We start from the raw sequence: 18,127 nt of genomic DNA, 5'->3' as shown, positions 1-18,127 counted from the left end.
GTTTGTCTTTTTGTGATGTACATTTTCATAAACACACACACACACGTTACAGAATGTAAGCAATTGCTTATTTTATGAATAACCATACTTGTTTACCTTTTGAGATACTTACTATCTCAAAAGGTAAACAAGTAAGTGTCTCAAAACGTAAACAAGTATGGTTATTCATAAAATGCATAAGAGTAGTTAGGGAAGTTGACTGTGCAACAGCAACTCCAAGTGGTTGAGAATGATACGGAGAGTCTACAATCATTGAATGTCTACATGACACCTGTTAGTACAAAGAGTCAGGCGCATGTTTAAAGGTTTGACCAAAACCGATAGCTTATGTTCGGAGTGCAGTTGTTAAATAAACCAACAACAAAACATGCTAACGTTTTGCGTGTTGTAATTTAAATTAACTGAAAATAGATTACAGAGCAGAAGACCTTACCTCCCCCTTGAATGCCTGTTTCGGTATTTGTGGAATCCTTAAGAAAATCGGCAATACAGGCTCCAAAACTGTGAAGAATCACGTGCAACAACATAATTTCTTTGAGATAAAACATGTTTACTCCGTACTAAACAGCAGTGACAACATAAAGAGCAAAACATCATCCATTAGTCTGTTTTGTTTGGATAAAATATTCCATGTAGGCTAAATAGTACGGAATAACACTTCGGGTTTATAAACATAAGTCCATGTCCTCTGACATAATGGATCCAGGTAGTTAGTTAGGCCTCTACTGGAGTTAGTAGGCGTCTTTTCTGTCTCATCATGCCAGACCCACTTCGATTTATTCCACCTGGAAAATTGGAGATAGTCTCCGCCCAATGTGCTGCTGCAGACCAGTAATATTACAATACCAATGACACCCCCACATCACCCCCCCCCCCTTATAAAATCACACACCCTGCTGTACTAGTACTAATACTAGCACCTCCTTCATATTTAACTTTTATTAAATACATAGGCATAGATTGGCATCCCTGCAGATATCAAAGATATATTTAAAAAATCTACGTGGAAACACAGTCTAATTTCATTCTTTTTTTTAATTCAAGGGACTTCATACAAAATGTAAATGTAGAAACAACTGCAGAATTCAAAGTCTGGCCAATAAACATAATTCAGGCAACAAACAACTCCCTCAATCCCATCACCCAAACATGTCATGTTCCAGCTCTGCAGCATGGGTAGAACGATCAACATTGTTCAATACTGGTTTTGTATAAAGTTGTTTTTTCAACAAACCCCACAGTTATATCAAATATAAATAAAAATCAACAACAAATGAGCACATGGTATCAAAAGTGTTTAAGATGTCTATGTCTACATGCACATACATCATTGGAACATGCAAACATTTTTTTCCTCAATAAAACAGCCACAACTACACTGCCGTTAGTGTGCAGAAAGAGATTGGAAAAGTTCAATGTTTGGCAACCAACTGTTACAGACTTGGGTGTGGATATAAATGACTAAATGTAATGTAATATGTTTCTTCTGACATAATACAGAGGCCAGAAATATGAAATGAAGGTAGAGATGGATAGTTTACTTTGACCCACTATGGCAACAAGTCAAGAGAAAAATAATGAGTAATCTAAAATTGGAACATAAAGAATGTGTTCCTGTCTTCGTGAAAAATAAGTCAATAACTTCTGGAAGTTTTTCCAATAATTTATGAACAGCCTCTGGATGGAAAACCTTTGTTAGGTGACCTAACAGAGCAGATAGAAAACATCACTACATTGTTTACTTCCATTTTAAGACACGTTTTCCTTTTGACATTGTCAAAGTGGGTAAATGTTACGCATGCAAATATATAAAGTTGCTGTAGATCTAAATATTCTATTCATTTCCGCTTTATACATTGTGCCTTAATGCATTTCAAAGTCTTTTTTGCAACTTTTTGAAACAATTTTATACAAAATATTTGGTCACAATCATGCTGAAGCCTGAATCTGAAAAGACCAGCATGTAAAGCTACAGAATGGATGAAGTATCTTTTCAAAGTGTCGTCTTGTTGCATAGCCCTACGTTCTCCATAATCAAGACCCTACCTCTGGAAACAAACAGACCCCTGACAAGTGTGTGCTCATGGAAGCCTCAGGCCCCATCAAGGGCATCTCATAGACAGCTTTGTGATGCTATAACATGAGGCCAGCTTCCTCTAGATGCCCGACTGTACATAACCACATCCCAATCTCAGAGCACAGGTCTGTTCAAATCGATTCTTGTGCATTTCCCGATTAATCGCGGAAAAGAACCCTCAAGGTGTTGTCATATGGACACAAACATAAACAAGTGAAGCCTAGCTCTGAAGATTGTTAACAACATCAGGTACTACTAGATGACAGATTTTGCTCCACTATTTAACAGAAGGTGTAGACCACATTTCTATCCATCTGAGATTCTTTTCCCCCCTCCAAACTGGAAGCAGAGATGTGGTGGCAGATCTTGGTCTCGGGCCAACAGGGACATGCACTATAGAAGGGTTCAGTGTACTGGTGCCAGGGGCTCGACTCAACACACACACACACACACACTCTCATCAGGGATCTGGATCTCTACTCTAGAACATCCATCAAAAAGTGCACACTGTTTGTCTTTCTTATCAGATTCCTTTTGGCCTATAGTCATCACGTAGTTGAAGTACAGTAGGCAATGCAGGAGGGTCCACACACCAGAACGAGAAGTAGGCTCTACTACTTCATCATTGCGTTTGTCGACCAGTTTTACGATTTCAGTCATGCAGTGTTAGTCTGATTATGTAGTCCTAACTGGATTGATATGCTACAAATGCAGGTTTCATATTTGTTAAATGTTCGTATATGATTTTGCACAAGGTTGCAACCTTTACACTCAAATTTGTCACATATTTATCAAAAGAAAATCATAGCAAGAATTACGTTATCTCCATCCATTTTCTAACTGTAGTTGTAATTTCTCTGTTTGCAGATAAGGCTTGCTTTACATCTTGCAGAACTATCAAATGAACAACTCAAGAGTTGATACTTAAAAAAAAATCTTTCGTCTTTGCATCTTTACTACAGTTTATCTAAAAGGATAGGCACTTTGTATTAAACATTTGAAGCTGTAAGAAACATTAGAACCTGAAATGATGGCAAAACTGTAAGCAATAGACAGAAAAACACACTTGTCGTTACACCGTACAAAAAATGCACACAATAAAAAGATAACATCTACGATAGTTAAATATAAAAACAAAAAAACTTTCTTTTTTTCTCCCTCTACTTGCTCAAGTATGGTGGTAGTGAAGTTTGACGGACATGTTCAACAGAAGAGAATCCACACGTGTGAAACAACAACACCATTGGTCGATGTGGCGCTTCTGACAGCTGGACAGGAATGTGACTAAGGACCAGGAAACATCACAGAACAGCAGAGTCTGGAAGGAAAGCAGAAAAGCTGCTTTGCAGTTAAGTAGAATGTATGGGGTGTTCACCCAATCATGTGTCAATAAACATCCTAAACAGCATTAGTGAAAGTAGAATTTCATTTAATTTACCATGGAACTTTTTGATTATTATGTTTAAACCTGTTATGGAGAATATCATGTTTGATACGGGGAAGCAATGTTTAGGCATTTTAAGACTGGTTGGTCTCCATTTGATAGTTTTTAAAGAAGAAATTCACTTGGTTCCTCAATAAACAATGTCCTTCTCTTGTGTAAAAGCAATTATATCTTACAGGTGCCACAACTCTAATTTATTCATCAATTTGCATTCAATTTCCTCATCACACAAGTCGTAAAAATGACACATCTCGGTTCACATTCAAATAGAAATGTCCCCTTGGTTCCACTTCACCACGAAAGGATTAAACACAACTTTGTACACGTATTTAGCAACAGTGTAAACGAAAAAAAAAAAAAAAGATGATAAAACTCATCACATTTAATCCAAAATGCATTAAAAACATCCGTGTGAAGCCATGCTAGCACCATCCGTCCTCCTCTGCCTCATAGTAGTACCTGGGCACCCTGGCCCCGGTGCTTGGGCTGCCACTGCCCCCAAAGGTGAAATGGTATCCGTTAGCCACCGCCAGGCTTTGCTGGGGGGGCAGAGGCAGGCCCCCCACGCGAGGCGGCGCAGTCCGAGGCGGGCGTCCGAAGGCGCGAGGGCCAGGCTCGTCCTGGAAAAAGGCCAGCTCGTCCCGCAGGCTACAGAGAGGGCTCCCGATGGGGGGGGCCAGGAAGGGCTCGGAGCTGATGCGGGTGACGGGGGAGGGGACGGGGGAGGTGCCGCTGTGCAGGAGGGCGTTGTGCTCCGACAGCCCTCGGCTCAACCTGCCAGGACTCAGACTGGGCGGGCCGGCCTGGGCGGACGCAAAGTGCACGGGGGAGGAGTTGGCAGTCTTGTAGGCCACCCCAGGCCGGGGGGTCAGGGGGGTCTGGGGGAGCTGCCTGCGGCCACGGCTGGGCGTGCTAACACCTGAGGTCAACATCACCGGGCTGCCTTTAACCCAACCACTGCCCTGGATGAAAATGGGACAAAGCAATTTGAAACGATAACAAACGATGAGAACACGCGGGAGGGGGGGGGGGGGGGGATGTGGGGGGGGGGTCGGCAGAAGGAAGGAAGGAAGGGAAAGACGCCGTCACGCCGTGAGAGGAGAGCGGACGGCGGGAAAGGAGAGAGGACGCCGAGGACAGGCAGGAAGAGGACAGGTGACAGGACAGCATTTCATGGGCGGCAAAAGAAAGAAGACAGACAAAACGGACGGACAACGATGAAGAAAGAGAGAGAGAGGAAAGAGAAGTGAAAGGCCATGAGAGGTTTTGTACCAAAGTCAGAAAGAGGAAGAAAGTCGCGGCGGAGACAAGTCAAGCGCGCGGACAGGTTAGCAAGAGTAGCCACAAGGAGGTATTCATTCAGGAGTCATTCACGTCATCAGAAATTCTCCATTCCTAAGCTTTATACAGTATATAACTCTCCTACACCAACCTGACAGGTAAACCGGCTGTGTCCTGACCTGCCCAAATCCCCCCCCTTGCCATGGCCATGGCAAAGCCCCCCACCTGTTTGTTGAAGCTGGTGTCCTGTCCCTCGCTGGGGGAGGTCGCACAGCTGGCGGTGGCAGACTTGGTGTGGCAGTGTTCCCGGCTGCTGTAGCGGTCGCAGGAGTAGTAGCGGTGTTTCTCCGCCGCCGAGGAGGCGTGGTGCTTCCTCTCGTGGGAGCGCCCGCGGTCGTGACCCCGCTCTCCGGAGGCCGGCTCCGCCGCCGGGTCGCCTGGCGCACCTTCACACAAAGCCAAACAAACATGGCCGACACACGGAACAGTGAGGGCTGCACACCTGCGCATGGTTGTAGGTGTGAGAGCAGCCAAACGACAGCGTAGTGGGGTGTGTCATCAAAAAGATCGTTGAGGATCATTGAATTGGATCGATGTGGAATGTCAACGTTCTGTTTTCATAAGGGAGTCTGATGAATTCAAGGGAAATCAACTACAAACCTTCTTGTCCACCGTCTTAACACACGAGCCCAATGTAAGTATGACAGCTCTTTGACCACTTACCTCAGTCAAAGGGAAGATTCTTCAACTCAAAGACCACATTGACTGAACACCGTAGCCCGCCCCCCACCCCCCACCCCACCCCCCCACCCTTAAACATTATTCTTTCCCCGCGCCTGAGGTTGCCCTGCCGAGAGGCGCCTATAAATTAGCGGGCCACTAGGTCTGCGTGTCTGTCAGCCCCTTTTATCTGGGTAATAAAAGCCAGCTGTGGAGCCGGCTGGCCTCCTCCACGCAGCTCTGAGGTGATCTGCATTACAGACGAGCTCCGGAGGCTTGACAACGTCTACCTTCTTACGTCAGGCGCCAAGGCCCACAGCACATTGTTTTGTATCTACAGGATGTGTGTTTGGTTGGAGGCCCGCGAGCTGTCGAACTTTACAACTGTTTGACACTCGCGTTTTAGATTTAGAGTATTGGTGGGTGGGCACTTGTATGAAACATAAACCTTAATAGGTTATGGGAATTCCCATTGAAAACTTGCTTTGCACAATAAAATAAGCCCTTAGGTGTGCTAGAATCATTAAGGGGAAACTTTTCATCGTTTTGACGTCAGTCTATGTGTGGTCAGTGTGTGTGTGTGTGTGTGTGTGCGCTTGTATGTGTGTGTGCACCAACCAGCTGTGCTCAGAGGCTGTCCTCCCATGCTTCTATCCAGGGACCTCTGCTTCTTCTCTGTGTCTCTCTTTCTGCGGTGATGGCAGCGATGGTGGTGGTGGTGGTGAGGGGGCCTCTCCTGCGAGGGCTTCTCCAGGGTGTAGTCACGCAGGTTCACCTCCTGGGGCCGCTGGGGTGCCACGGTGGAAACCGAGCGCCTCATGGGGCTGGCGTCAGGGACGGGCTGTTGGCAGAACAGAGCGTGGAGACTTAGCTAGGCTACATCCTAGACAAGGAGCTGTGACCGGATATCCAGCTGAATTTACAATATCTTCTGTCTGTTATTTCTCGACAGTTTGTCTAACTTTGTTTAGAAGGACACCGATCTGAGAAGATGCCAACAATTAGTACCACCAGATCGCACTCAAAGGTTGGTCTAAGAGCACCGGCAGATTTAGAGAAACGTTTCCACCTAGTGGAGATCCTTCCCTTCTGCAGCTTTAGCAAGAACCCCTTCAACTCGCAGTGTCCCTGAAAACATCTTACATCATTTACCGCTGGGGAGTTCAGAAACAGGTCTTATCTCTAAGCCTAATACAACCGTCTGGGTGTCTCCAGGATCAAGGAGAATATCTGCGGGTCGCTCCCTCCACCTGTTCCAGCTGCCCTGTCGCCCTCCACCCCAGCTCTATCAGATCACTGGCTCAACACAAACCGGCTTCGCAGGTGTCCGTCCAAAACGGCGTGCTAGCCTCCTCAGCTGTGCTTTAACGACTGTATCTCTAATCCCACATCAACAAAAGGCCGGCTCCCACATGGAAGAGAGACACGACACAGCACCTGACATTTACCTCAGACCCGTACATCAGACAAGACTAATAATAGGACCCCCAGAAACAAAAGGCAAACATAGAGTAATGCACCCTCATCAACTAATCCTACAGTACCCCAACATACAATTATTGATTTGTGAAAAGAAAAAGCGATTGTTGTGACATGTTGGGAGGAGAAGGGGCAGGAGACGGAGGTACGTACAGACAGCTGGATCCCAGGGGAGTGACGAGAGTGGCTCTGCTGTCACCAAGCACAAATGGAGGAGAAGGAGGACGGGGAGGAGAGGAGGAGAGGAGGACGGGGAGAGGTCCGTGGACAGGCGTCGGGCCAGAAGGAGAAGGCAGAACGTCGGGTGGATCGGGGGGACGGAGGAGGAGAGAGGGAGAGAGGGAGAGGTGACATTGAACAGTTAGAGCGAGGGGTGATACCAAAGTGAAGAAATAAAGTAAAGAGTCAATAAGAAACAGAAGACAGGCATTCGGCAATCAAGAAAAAAGCAAACTGTCGAAAAAAATACACAATTCCAATCAGACAAAGAACAAGAGAGAGAACCAACACCTTATATAGGGAAGAAAATAGATTTTCTTTGATTATATATTTCTTCAGAGAACTTCCAGAACCATCTGTCTCTCCTTCATTAAGTCAATCCAGGATCTGTGGTGTGGATTTCACCTAACCCAGCATTAGCTATATGAATCTATATGGGACAGAAAGATCCTGCTCCTCCTATAGATGACTGGTCTCCATCAGCACAGCCTGGACGCTGACTAAGATATCCCAGGAACCATCTTTGGGCTGTGTTTCTTTTGTTCTAGCGAGGCCGGCCAATCTGGACGAGAGCCAGCAAGGCCAAGTCTTTGGAGTACGGATACCCTAACAAACTCCAAAAAGGGCGGGGGGGGGTAATCATATATTAAGAGGTGCTGAAACCATAAAATCAACATCTCATGTTGCTTATCATCCAGAAGAGCGGTTGAGAGGGATTTGGGGCGGGCTGGGCGCTGTGTGGAGGCTCATTGTGAGAGCACCCGGCGACGTCTTCCCCCCTCGGAGCAGCCCCGTGGAAGTGCCCCATGTCTGCTCTGGGTGTCGCGTGTCAGTCGAGCACAAAGAGCATGTTGACCAGGCTGAGACTGAGAGATCTCTGGGCCGATCCTGGCACAGCCGAGTAGCCGGCGGGAAATGAGACCTCACCAAACAGAAGAAGAAAAAAAAAAGAAAAAATCTAATCAAATTAAGTGGCCGGGCGAGATTGAAATCCATCAGTGGGATTCTGGCTTGAGTTCAGGCCACATACCTCCAATTCTGCTCGAACAATAGCGAGCCATTTCCAAAAGGCCATCTCTAATTGTATTTGCTGGATTTCTTGCCCCCCGGTTATAAAAGGTGAGAAAAGCACCATGCCGGGTCACAGGGCAATCCCTCCTTCCAGCCTCAGATCATTAATCCCCCTCTTCACGTTCTCCTTCCTCTAGCAACAGAATCACTCTCTTCCTCCCTCGGCGAGAGGGAAAACCCCCCTTCACTTCCCTCACCCCCCCCCACACACACACACACACACACACAACGTTCTACCCACAACCATTTCGAGCCACTATCATCTTTTTCTGTTGGCAGCAGGGGAAAAACAATACGGGGCAAATAGCTGGCAGCCATCCCACGTCTAATCAAATGATCCGGGACTTCTCCTCTGCACTAAAAGTAGGATCAACACACATCCATTCTAATTGGCCCTTGAAAGGAATGCACTTAAATGCAGCAATCGATCAACATCAACATCACTCAGGAAATGAGCAGCTGATCCGGTTTCTCAGGACGGACCGAAGATTCATCTTGATTTCTGTTCGTTTTTCTCCCAAAGCAGTAACTTCAGAAGATGGATAGAATTCAACACATTTGATAGAAATATGTAGTTCACCATCTTTGCCTTTCATGACTCCACCATATCCATTGTTGCTGAATGAAATATGCTAATGTTGTTTGTAAGTGTGTGTGTGTGGGAGGGAGGGAGGGGTACCTGCAGCTCAGCGTTGAGGCGAGGCATAGACACCGCCCTTCCATGGCTTTCCAGAGAAGACCCATCACCAGGCACTGAAACCGCACTAGTATCCATCTCCTTCATCTCCACAGACTCCTGGAACACACACACACACAGACAGCACAAAACAACACAACAGACACAAATATATGCACCAAAAGGTTACTGAATCTAGGAGGATAATTATTATTTTTTTACATGGAAAATGGGGTTGAATCCGAGAGCAGTGGTACCTTAGGACTGGCTAGGTTTGGGACGTCCTCTGACTGGTCCCTGGACATGACTCTCTTAATCTTGGGCCTCTGGACGTCTCGAGACTCCGTGACCCAGGAGGACGATCGACGATTATGGCCGGGCCTGGATGTCACAGGCACACATACTGAAGAGCTTACCCCCAGACATGATCTACTGCAACTGGACACTTCGAATGGTCGTTCACCCGATGACAAAGGAAAACTGGACATCGTGGGGGAGGGGGGGGGGGGGTGTGGGGGGGTGGGGGGGGTGGGAGGGGGGGGTGGTGGGTGGAGCGAACTTACAGAGCACCCCCGTTGTTAAGGGAGTTGCTGCTAGGTCTGGCCTGGACCGGGTCTGGCAGGGGCTGAGGCTGGACTTCACAAGGAGGCTCCACGCTGTTTGGAGGCATGTCCTTCTCCTGCATGTGAGTCAGAGGCAGCAATGGCTTAAACAGAGCCTCGATCTTACTCTGTGGAGGAGAGATGGACGGCAACATGCTCAGCGGGTTCATGGGAGAAGTAGAACGTTGACCCGGTTATCGCGTCAAAGCGGTGGCCTTTCGAATCTAGAACAACCTGTGTGGATTTGGGTCGAAAACATTTTGGAGCACAAAGAAAAAAAGACTTGACATTTTGACAAATTGTTAGTGACGGGAGTGTGTGTGTGTGTGTTTACCTGCTGAAGTTTCTTGGCTTGCCTCTGCTTGAGGTAGTCGAAGATCATCCGGGCTGCATATAGCTTCCCAACCGTGAGCTCATTGGCTGAGGAGGTGAGAGAGGGAAGTGGATGCATAAAACTGCTGACTCATTTGTGGTCTCGTTCATCCCTATTGGTGTTGAAGTAATCGTATGGAGCCAGATAATTTCCCTCAAAGTAGGTTAAAAGGGAACACTCGCTGAGCCAGAACTGCAGATTTGCTTCTAATAAAACTGGTAATTTTTGATGCCTAGATGGAAGCAGATTTTTAATATCCATTTAAAATATCAGTTTTTTTTTCCAGAGGTCATACTCTTCTGTGGCCACAAGGTGTCAGTGTAAGCCAAGCTCATCCTGTGGATGGGCTCTGCAGTAACTGCTGTCTGGGGCATGGGAAGAACGCCTAGCAAGCTGGAATGCCTGGTAGTATTTCAACGTGGAACACATGGTGGATATCTTGGCCTGTTTACCTCATAAAGACGTAGTGTAAACAAACACAGAGATGATACCCGCAGGTCAGACCTGATCCCCGGGAGAGATCGACAGAGAGAGACGTGTGCTCACGCTTGTGGGGGGTCACCAGCAGGTCCATGGTCTTCTGGGAGAGGCTGGGCCACACCGTCGCCAGCTCCTTCTTCAGCTCGGCGTCAGACAGACGTTGGCCCACCATCCCTGGAGAGAGAGAGAGAGAGAGAGAGAGAGAGAGAGAGAGAGAGAGAGAGAGAGAGAGAGAGAGAGAGAGAGAGAGAGAGAGAGAGAGAGAGGGAGAGACAGAGAAAGAGCATCACAAACCCAGCACGGGCCCTCGTTTACCTCAGGTAGTCAGGCGACGCAGCGAGAGAGAGAGAGACGGGCAAAAGAGTGGAGCACAGCCATTGTCGAGGCGAGCCGGGGCGGAGAATGCCTCATTAAAATGGGAAACTGAGCGGTGAAGCCAGGAGAAGGCACGCGCCCTTTAATGAGTCCAAATGGGACCCATATAACCAGGTATCCAAACCCCTTTGTTGTGAATAAACAAGCCGGCATCTGTCTCTGAAACACTTCTGAGGAAGTACACTGTCTGTCTTCCTGTCTGCGTAAAGAGGGAGAAGGAGAGAGAGAGAGAGAGAGAGAGAGAGAGAGAGAGAGAGAGAGAGAGAGAGAGAGAGAGAGAGAGAGAGAGAGAGAGATAGAGAGAGAGAGAGAGAGAGAGAGAGAGAGGGGTGGAGGAGGTGGAGAGGGGAACAGAGGTTCTCACCTGAGCCCAGTTTAATCTCCAGGGCCGTGCGGATCAGGGCCATGAGAGTGGAGGTGAAGTGGACCGTGTTGTCGTCGGCGATGGGCATGTTCATCTTGACCAGGCGCTGGAGGCAGCGGGTGGCGGAGGGGGGGGGGGGGTGGAGTTAACACACACACCAGTACAGTAGGCATCTAGTCTAGACCAGACCAATCAATCTAGAGAAACCAGTCTGTGTGCTGCCAACTGTCAACAGAGCTCAAATATGGATTGTAACTAATGACATTCTTATTGCAGGTAAATCATATCGTTATAATTTCAATGGAATGCAAATCGATTCGGTGTTGTTGATATCAGTTTGAACAAGGTTTGCTTCAGCGCACAAAAAGCTTCCTCGGACAAGCACAAGCGAAGAGACAAACTAGACATTCACATTCACCGCTAGTGGCGACAGTATGCACTATGCTGCAAGTCAAAGTGCACCGGTGCAAGACTGACATTGATCGAAAGAAAGGTGAGAGAAGGCATGTACGCATAACCATGGAGGTGCCTCAAAGATCTCAGGAGCTCGACTCTTAAGGTTGCCAACCTAAACAACCACACACTTGCAGTGGGGAAAATAATTGGACGTTAGACCTAACAGCATCCAAGGACGTGTCGCTAACTGTCCATTGAATGGAACTTGAACTGAACTGCCGATTAAAAGACTTGCAAAAAATCTGACAAGGTACTGTTACACGCATAAATGATGTTTGAGGTACTGTGGTAGAGTTGAGCTCCCCTGAACATAAAAAGCATTCACCTATCATCAGCTACAGTGAAAAAGACGTATCCGACAAATTCAGAATGAGGGGGAGGGTGGGAGGGTGGGAGGGAGGGAGAGGTGAGGCACGAATCCACACGGAAACATGCGCACACACACACGCACAAGCTCGCACAGGGACCCACACACCTATCAGTGGAGAGAGAAAAAGATGAGAGAGAGGATGAAAGAGAACGGAAAATGCCACAGACGAAAAAACATGGGGTAAAGCACACACACACACACACACACACACACACACACTTAGTTGTCACGTAGAAAAAGCCAACAGAAGCACACACAAACACACACACACACTCACACTGATCCACATAATTGAAGCCGGGGATGACAGTTCAAGGGTTGAGTCAAACTAGGCCGGGAAGCGATGCTGATAGGTCATACAGTAACTTGACTCTTCGTGCCTCGTGTTGACTTGTGTTATTCTGCGGACAGGGGCAGTGTAGAGGGATTGTGGCATGGTGGACGCGGTCCGTAATTGCCAAATGTACAAGTTACTGTACCTGTGCATAGCCCCTGTGTTGCATGTGTGTTTGATCTATCGCATGGTTATCTACTCGTGGTTTTAGTCTCATTCGCTTTACTGTAGGTCGACTTACAGGCCCGTAGGTTTTCCACGCTATAAGCAAACAGACCTCACTTAAGCTGAGCTTGCTCCAAAACAAAAGAAGATAAGGGCGGGGGAGGGGTGGGGGGGGGGGGTGATATCAGAGCACTGGCAAAACAACACGGGAACACTGCAGAGCACAGAGATTGGCTGGCGTTGAAGCCAATGGGAGAACACGGTCGAGCATAGGGAAGGGAGGGAGGGAAGGAGGTCGAGAGGAGGGTGGAGGAGGGAGAGAAGGAGGGAGAAAAGGAGGGAGAGAAGGAGGGAGAGAAGGAGGGAGAGAAGGAGGGAGCGAGGGCGGGAGAGAAGGAGGGAGAGAAGGAGGGAGCGAGGGCGGGAGAGAGGGAGGGCTACCTTGTAGGCGACTCTTGGCGGGCATTTCTTTCCCAAACCTAAGGGTGGGGACATGTGTAGCAGCATCTGATACATGTCGAGGTGCTTGATACGACCACTTGACAAGAGTAGAAACCCAAAACCCAAATAGAGAAGGATGGAGGGGGAAGGTTAGAGAGGGAGGAGAGGAACAGAGGGGTCGGAAATCAAAAAATGAAGGGAGACGAACAAACAGACAAACAAAAAACAGAAATCTGTGTTATTTAGATTTCCCAGAGTGGCATGGTGATGGATGCCATCCTTGCCCCCTCGCTGAGGACCAGGGATGCATCGGTGGATGAGCTCAGGAACCCTGAGGGGAGATGAGGAGTGAGACTGGGGTGAGAGGTCAACAGACGGGAATGCCGATGAGGGAGAGAATGACAGCATCGTACGGGGGGATGCCTGTTGGGGGCATGCTCACAGACATCCCGGGGGTGGGGGGGGGGGGTTTCACCAGGCGCACACGCAGACAAAGCTTTCAACGCCGGCCTCGGTTTCATCCAGCCTCTCTCTCGGGGTCAGGTGGGCTAAACCACCCAATCCGGGTCCCAGAGCACAAACAAAACAAATTAATACACCTTGATCCAATTCAGATGTTTTCAAGATCTGAATCTGGCGATCAATTTGGGACTAAACAGTGCTTCTTTGTTTCATCTGACCGCACGTAGAGGAGGAAGTGAGTGGTGAGCTGGGCGTGGCCTACAACCTGGAGGGACGGTGGACGCTAGAAAGCAGGCGTGGCTGGGCGGACCCGGGGCGTTGCCATGGCGTTGAAAGCTTTGTTTTGCGTTCTGGTGGTCAATAACCAAAGCCAGTCAGGTCTGGAAGGACGGTTGCTAGTGTGTAGGTGATTCGTTTGGTGCAGAGCCATTCAGTTAAAAATGAATTTTGGCATAGGCACAGAAAGCACCCTATCGGAGGAAATGTCTGGGATTGCAAACCTTGTAGGCTACCCTATTAGGGCAGTTCTTCCCTAAGCCAAGGGGGGCGAGATAACACGTAACAAATTGTACATATCCTTATAGGAATCCGTTCGCTGCGAAAAGAATAAGCAGATATAGAACACAGACTTCAGGACAGCTTCAATGAGAACAATGATTATCAGGGCTTACTGGACAGTGGACGCTAGCAGGTTAGCCTCTACACGGGCCATCGGACACCATTTGTCGGCATGTCTCAAACTGTCAGAGAGAGGGTGAGGGGGAGAGGCCTATCCCCTCCAGGCTACGTTCCGGGACAGGGAACGTGACTGGTATAAGGCCCAGCCAGCCAGGCGGAGGAGGAGGGCACATACCAGGCGGCAGGGTCGTACTCAGCCCAAACGCGGATGAATTCATCCAGGTGGTGAGGTCCCAGTATCGACGAGTCTCTGGTCAGGTACTCAAAGTTATCCATGATGACAGCCACAAACAGGTTCAGCATCTGGAAACGGCATTCAAAAGGGAGCCATTATTACCGTCGCTCGGCTGAAGGTCGACCAAACCTCTCTTCAGAGCCGTCACGTTCAACAGCACGCTTCAGCTCACTGGGGGAACGTCAGAAAGCCTCGAAAACAGACAATTTCGAAAACAGACAATTATCTGTTAGCTGTTGAGCCTTTCTAAACCGTCGAAGCGGCCCGTCGTCACACTGACCAGGAAGGAGCAGAGGAAGATGAAGGAGACGAAGTAGAAGTAGGCAAAGTCGCTGCCACACTCCTTCCCCTGGTTCCCCGATCTCTCCTCGCATGCCCGGTGACTCAGGCAGGACAGCATGATCTCATGCCACGCCTCCCCTGTGGCGCTCCTGGAAAACATGAACAAACGCGCCCAAACACACACACACACACACGCGCGCCCACACGGACGCACAGGCACACGCGCAGGCGCGCAGACAGACGTGCAGACGGAATCATGGATGGACCTCGGCGATCACAGGGATGGGTTGGAGAAGGTTCAAAAGTGAGTTACAGTGTGTTCCTGGTTTGTGCTCCGAACTCGACGACGATCCTCGCGAGCACACTTCAAACTGCATCTCTCTCTCTTATCTCTCCCCCCCCCCCCCAGCTGAAGCAGCCTGAGGGCACACAGCTTGACACAGAGCAGACCGCCTGTTCAGTGGTGCCAATTAATGCCCACCCAGGAGAATTCATACTCCCTGGCTTTGCAGAGGTATACAGGAGGAAAGAAAGAAGTGCCACTCCCCTTCCCCTCTCCCCTGGATGAACTTTGGAACTTCCCTTTACTCAGCCATTAGCTCTCATTAGCAGCAGACTCCCAGCTTTGCCTCCGGGCTGTGGGAGAAACCATTTCGCACTGGGCGGAGGGGTGCTGGTTCACATTGTGGTTTTCAAATGCTGCAGAGTGATGTAACGCTCTAAAATCTTTTACAATGGTACCCTCACGGCTGTACAATGTTTTCCAAGCAGGAAATAACACAGCCCCAAAGGAAATTGTCCAAATGCTGTGTACCTCTGAAGAGTGTGTAGCTGATATGGCGGGAGCTTTTACCTGAACAGAAGCATGAGAGCTTGAAGGAAGGTACAGAAGTTGTTGTGGCGATTGATGGCTGTGTCGTCATTGAGCTCGATGTTCCCAAACACCTAAAAGGAAAGTTCAAGAAATAAAAATTAAATACACTTGCTGCACTGCAACAGCCGTCAACTAATTGCAATGTTGGGGGAACACAAAGTCTCGACTCCACACTCACTTGCATTCCGATGATGGCATAGATGAAGAACAGCATGGCAATAAGAAGGCAAACATACGGCAGGGCCTGTGAGAGAAAACAATCATATTGAGAAGCTCTACTTTTACTGATTTAAACCATTTGAAGTCCAGGAGGTCTTCGGGTGTGGGCGTGTGTGTGTTTACAGTGCGCCACCTTGAAGGACTGTACGAAGGTCCAGAGAAGGATCCGGATGGTGTAGCCCTGCCTCAGCAGCTTGATGAGACGAGCCGCCCGGAACAGCCTCAGAAAGCTGAGGTTCAGCAGGCGATCCTGGAGGGGGGGGGGGGGGGGGGAGCCACAAGGAGGAACACACTCAAACAACCTCCCGTCACACACACACACACACACACACAGCCCGCACACCTCAGGAGCAACACACGATACGATACTGTGTCGTGGATCGGATGGGCGCAGGTCTCACCGTGGTCTGTATCGGGGGGAAGGGGGGCCAGACGTGAGCACCAGAGAGGACATTCAGCGCGAGCAACAATGCAGAGAGAGCGAGAGGGACAGAGAGAGGGGAGGGACAAGGAGAAGCAAGAGAAACAGGACGAGTGATGACGAGGAAAGCCCAAAACAGACATGTACATCGGGGTCAGAAATACCAGGGACGATACGTTAAGACAGGCGTGGCAGCGCTCGTACGGTGCAGGACATTCATAAACGGCGGCTACGCAGAGAGGGAGTCACACACCTGACATAAACCCATCCCGCCTGGCTGCTCCTAGCTCGGATTTCAGCATTCTTCTTTGGACGAATGCATTGTGTCTTTCACACATCTCCCCCCCCCCCCCAGCAGCTTGAGCAGGCTTCCCCACTGCACTCAGCTGAACACCCCTCTCACCACCCCCCCCCCCCCATCCCATATCAGACATCAGGGATGAATCAATACTGTTCAGATGCAGCTGTAATCACGAACCGCCTATCTGCCTTTTTCTCTCCTTTCCTCCCTCCATTGTTCTCTGTTACTCTCTCTTTTACTCTCGGTCTCTCCCTCAGCCTTTCTCCCCTTCTCTCAGTTCTCTCTCTGTTTCTTTCTTTCTCTCTCCTTTTTTTTTTTTTTACTCTTCCCTCTGGAGCTGAGCCCAGCTGTCTTTGCTGATCTGGCGGTTTATCCCCACTGATCTGAGACCGTCTCTAGGTCCGCGGGACCCCTCTGTCTACGCAGCCTGGGGCCCCTGCATGTCTGCCACGCCGCTCCGCCTCATCACCACCAACACCGGGGCTGGCGGCGGCGGCCATGACGCCCGTGGCTCGGGGCGCGCTCTGCACCGAAGCTCACATTGATCTCCGTGACCAGGATGTCTGTGATGCTCCCGATGACGGTGACGAAATCGAACACGTTCCACGCGTCCTTCAGGTAGTTCTGGAACGAAGAGAGTTCAACGTGTCGTTATCGGAAGCGCGAGGCGTCACAAACACGGCACAAACGATGGCATCGGTGATGAGTCGTGATTTGCCCGTGCGATACAGTTGACAGATCTACTGATGTTTGAGACTGGGGGGGCGGGGGGGGGGGGGGGGGGGGGGCGGGGGCTACCAACCAGAGGGCCGAAGGCGATGATCTTGAGGATGCACTCCAGGGAGAAGAGGGCGGTGAAGACGATGTTCAGGTTCTTCAGCATGGCCTCGTAGAAGTCGGGAGCTCCATGGAACTGGCGGGGGCGGAGAAAAACAGACGGCGACGTTAAACGGACGGAGCCCAAAAGGGACCCAACCGGAGACCTCGAGGACGGCTTCAGAACCCGACGTTCCTACTGAACACACAAACCTTCATCATGAGCACCACCGTGTTGAGGGCGATCATGATCATGATGGAGTACTCGAATGGAGCCGACACCACGAACTTCACATCCGGTATTGGAAGGACTGGGCATCCTCTGGCATGTAGCGGGTCAGGGCCTTGGCATTGATGGCAAAGTCTATACAGGCTCTCTGGAACGGGACAAGTCATAGAGAGGTTCAAATCGAATGCTAGCCCCCAGGCGTGTTCCCCATCAAGGTCCCTCATCGAAGCTGAAACGCTAGCTACCTTCCCGGAAACCCGCAAAACTCCCTGACACACGGCTGGAATCAGAGCCCTGTTGGAGACGGCTCTATCTAAGGTCGGGGGGGGCCGTCTAAATCCAGGAGATAAACGACCCACCCGGCGCCTGAGCTCTGCTCCACAGACTCCGCATGGTCCTGTCTGCCTGCTCCTTAGCATATGCGCTCAGGGAAGATTTATGCGTGTGTGTGTGTGTGTGTGTGTGTGTGTGTAGTTGAGCGGGTCGGCGGTGGCTGTCTAATGGGCTCCCAGGGGGAGACGAGGAAGGGACGGCTCACTGGCTTTGTGTCCGCCCGCAGGAACCCGGCGACGGAGCCCCCTGCATCAATCTGGCCTGGCTGCCTCTCTCACCTGGGAGGACGTGGCTGATGTTGCTGCAGCCTCTCCCTCTGCTCTCTGCTGGCTAATCACGTCCTCACCGGG

General features: G+C 49.5%; 2 protein-coding genes across 2 annotated transcripts in view; both read right to left on the bottom strand.

Annotated features, from left to right (window-relative positions):
* si:dkey-61l1.4 (collagen alpha-1(I) chain) overlaps positions 1–781 on the bottom strand; it is a 28,282-nt gene extending 27,501 nt beyond the window's left edge. The window contains exon 1 of the mRNA XM_062454696.1: positions 434–781. Within this exon, the coding sequence (XP_062310680.1) occupies positions 434–548 (115 nt within the window). The 5' untranslated portion in view covers positions 549–781. The remainder of the gene's footprint in view (positions 1–433) is intronic.
* A 242-nt stretch (positions 782–1,023) lies between these two features.
* The window catches only part of cacna1ba (calcium channel, voltage-dependent, N type, alpha 1B subunit, a), a 53,094-nt gene continuing 35,990 nt past the window's right edge, over positions 1,024–18,127 (bottom strand). The window contains 20 exon segments of the mRNA XM_062454076.1: positions 1,024–4,483; positions 5,028–5,248; positions 6,141–6,363; positions 7,155–7,193; positions 8,971–9,087; positions 9,225–9,348; positions 9,531–9,697; positions 9,904–9,989; positions 10,489–10,596; positions 11,162–11,267; positions 12,928–13,024; positions 14,243–14,370; positions 14,583–14,733; positions 15,438–15,529; positions 15,637–15,702; positions 15,811–15,927; positions 16,940–17,023; positions 17,202–17,312; positions 17,429–17,508; positions 17,511–17,592. Of these exon segments, the coding sequence (XP_062310060.1) occupies positions 3,944–4,483; positions 5,028–5,248; positions 6,141–6,363; positions 7,155–7,193; positions 8,971–9,087; positions 9,225–9,348; positions 9,531–9,697; positions 9,904–9,989; positions 10,489–10,596; positions 11,162–11,267; positions 12,928–13,024; positions 14,243–14,370; positions 14,583–14,733; positions 15,438–15,529; positions 15,637–15,702; positions 15,811–15,927; positions 16,940–17,023; positions 17,202–17,312; positions 17,429–17,508; positions 17,511–17,592 (2,739 nt within the window). The 3' untranslated portion in view covers positions 1,024–3,943.

This window comes from Osmerus eperlanus, chromosome 28 (assembly GCF_963692335.1).
Source record: "Osmerus eperlanus chromosome 28, fOsmEpe2.1, whole genome shotgun sequence".
Taxonomy (NCBI): Eukaryota; Metazoa; Chordata; class Actinopteri; order Osmeriformes; family Osmeridae; genus Osmerus; species Osmerus eperlanus.
This window is presented reverse-complemented; position numbering and strand designations above follow the sequence as displayed.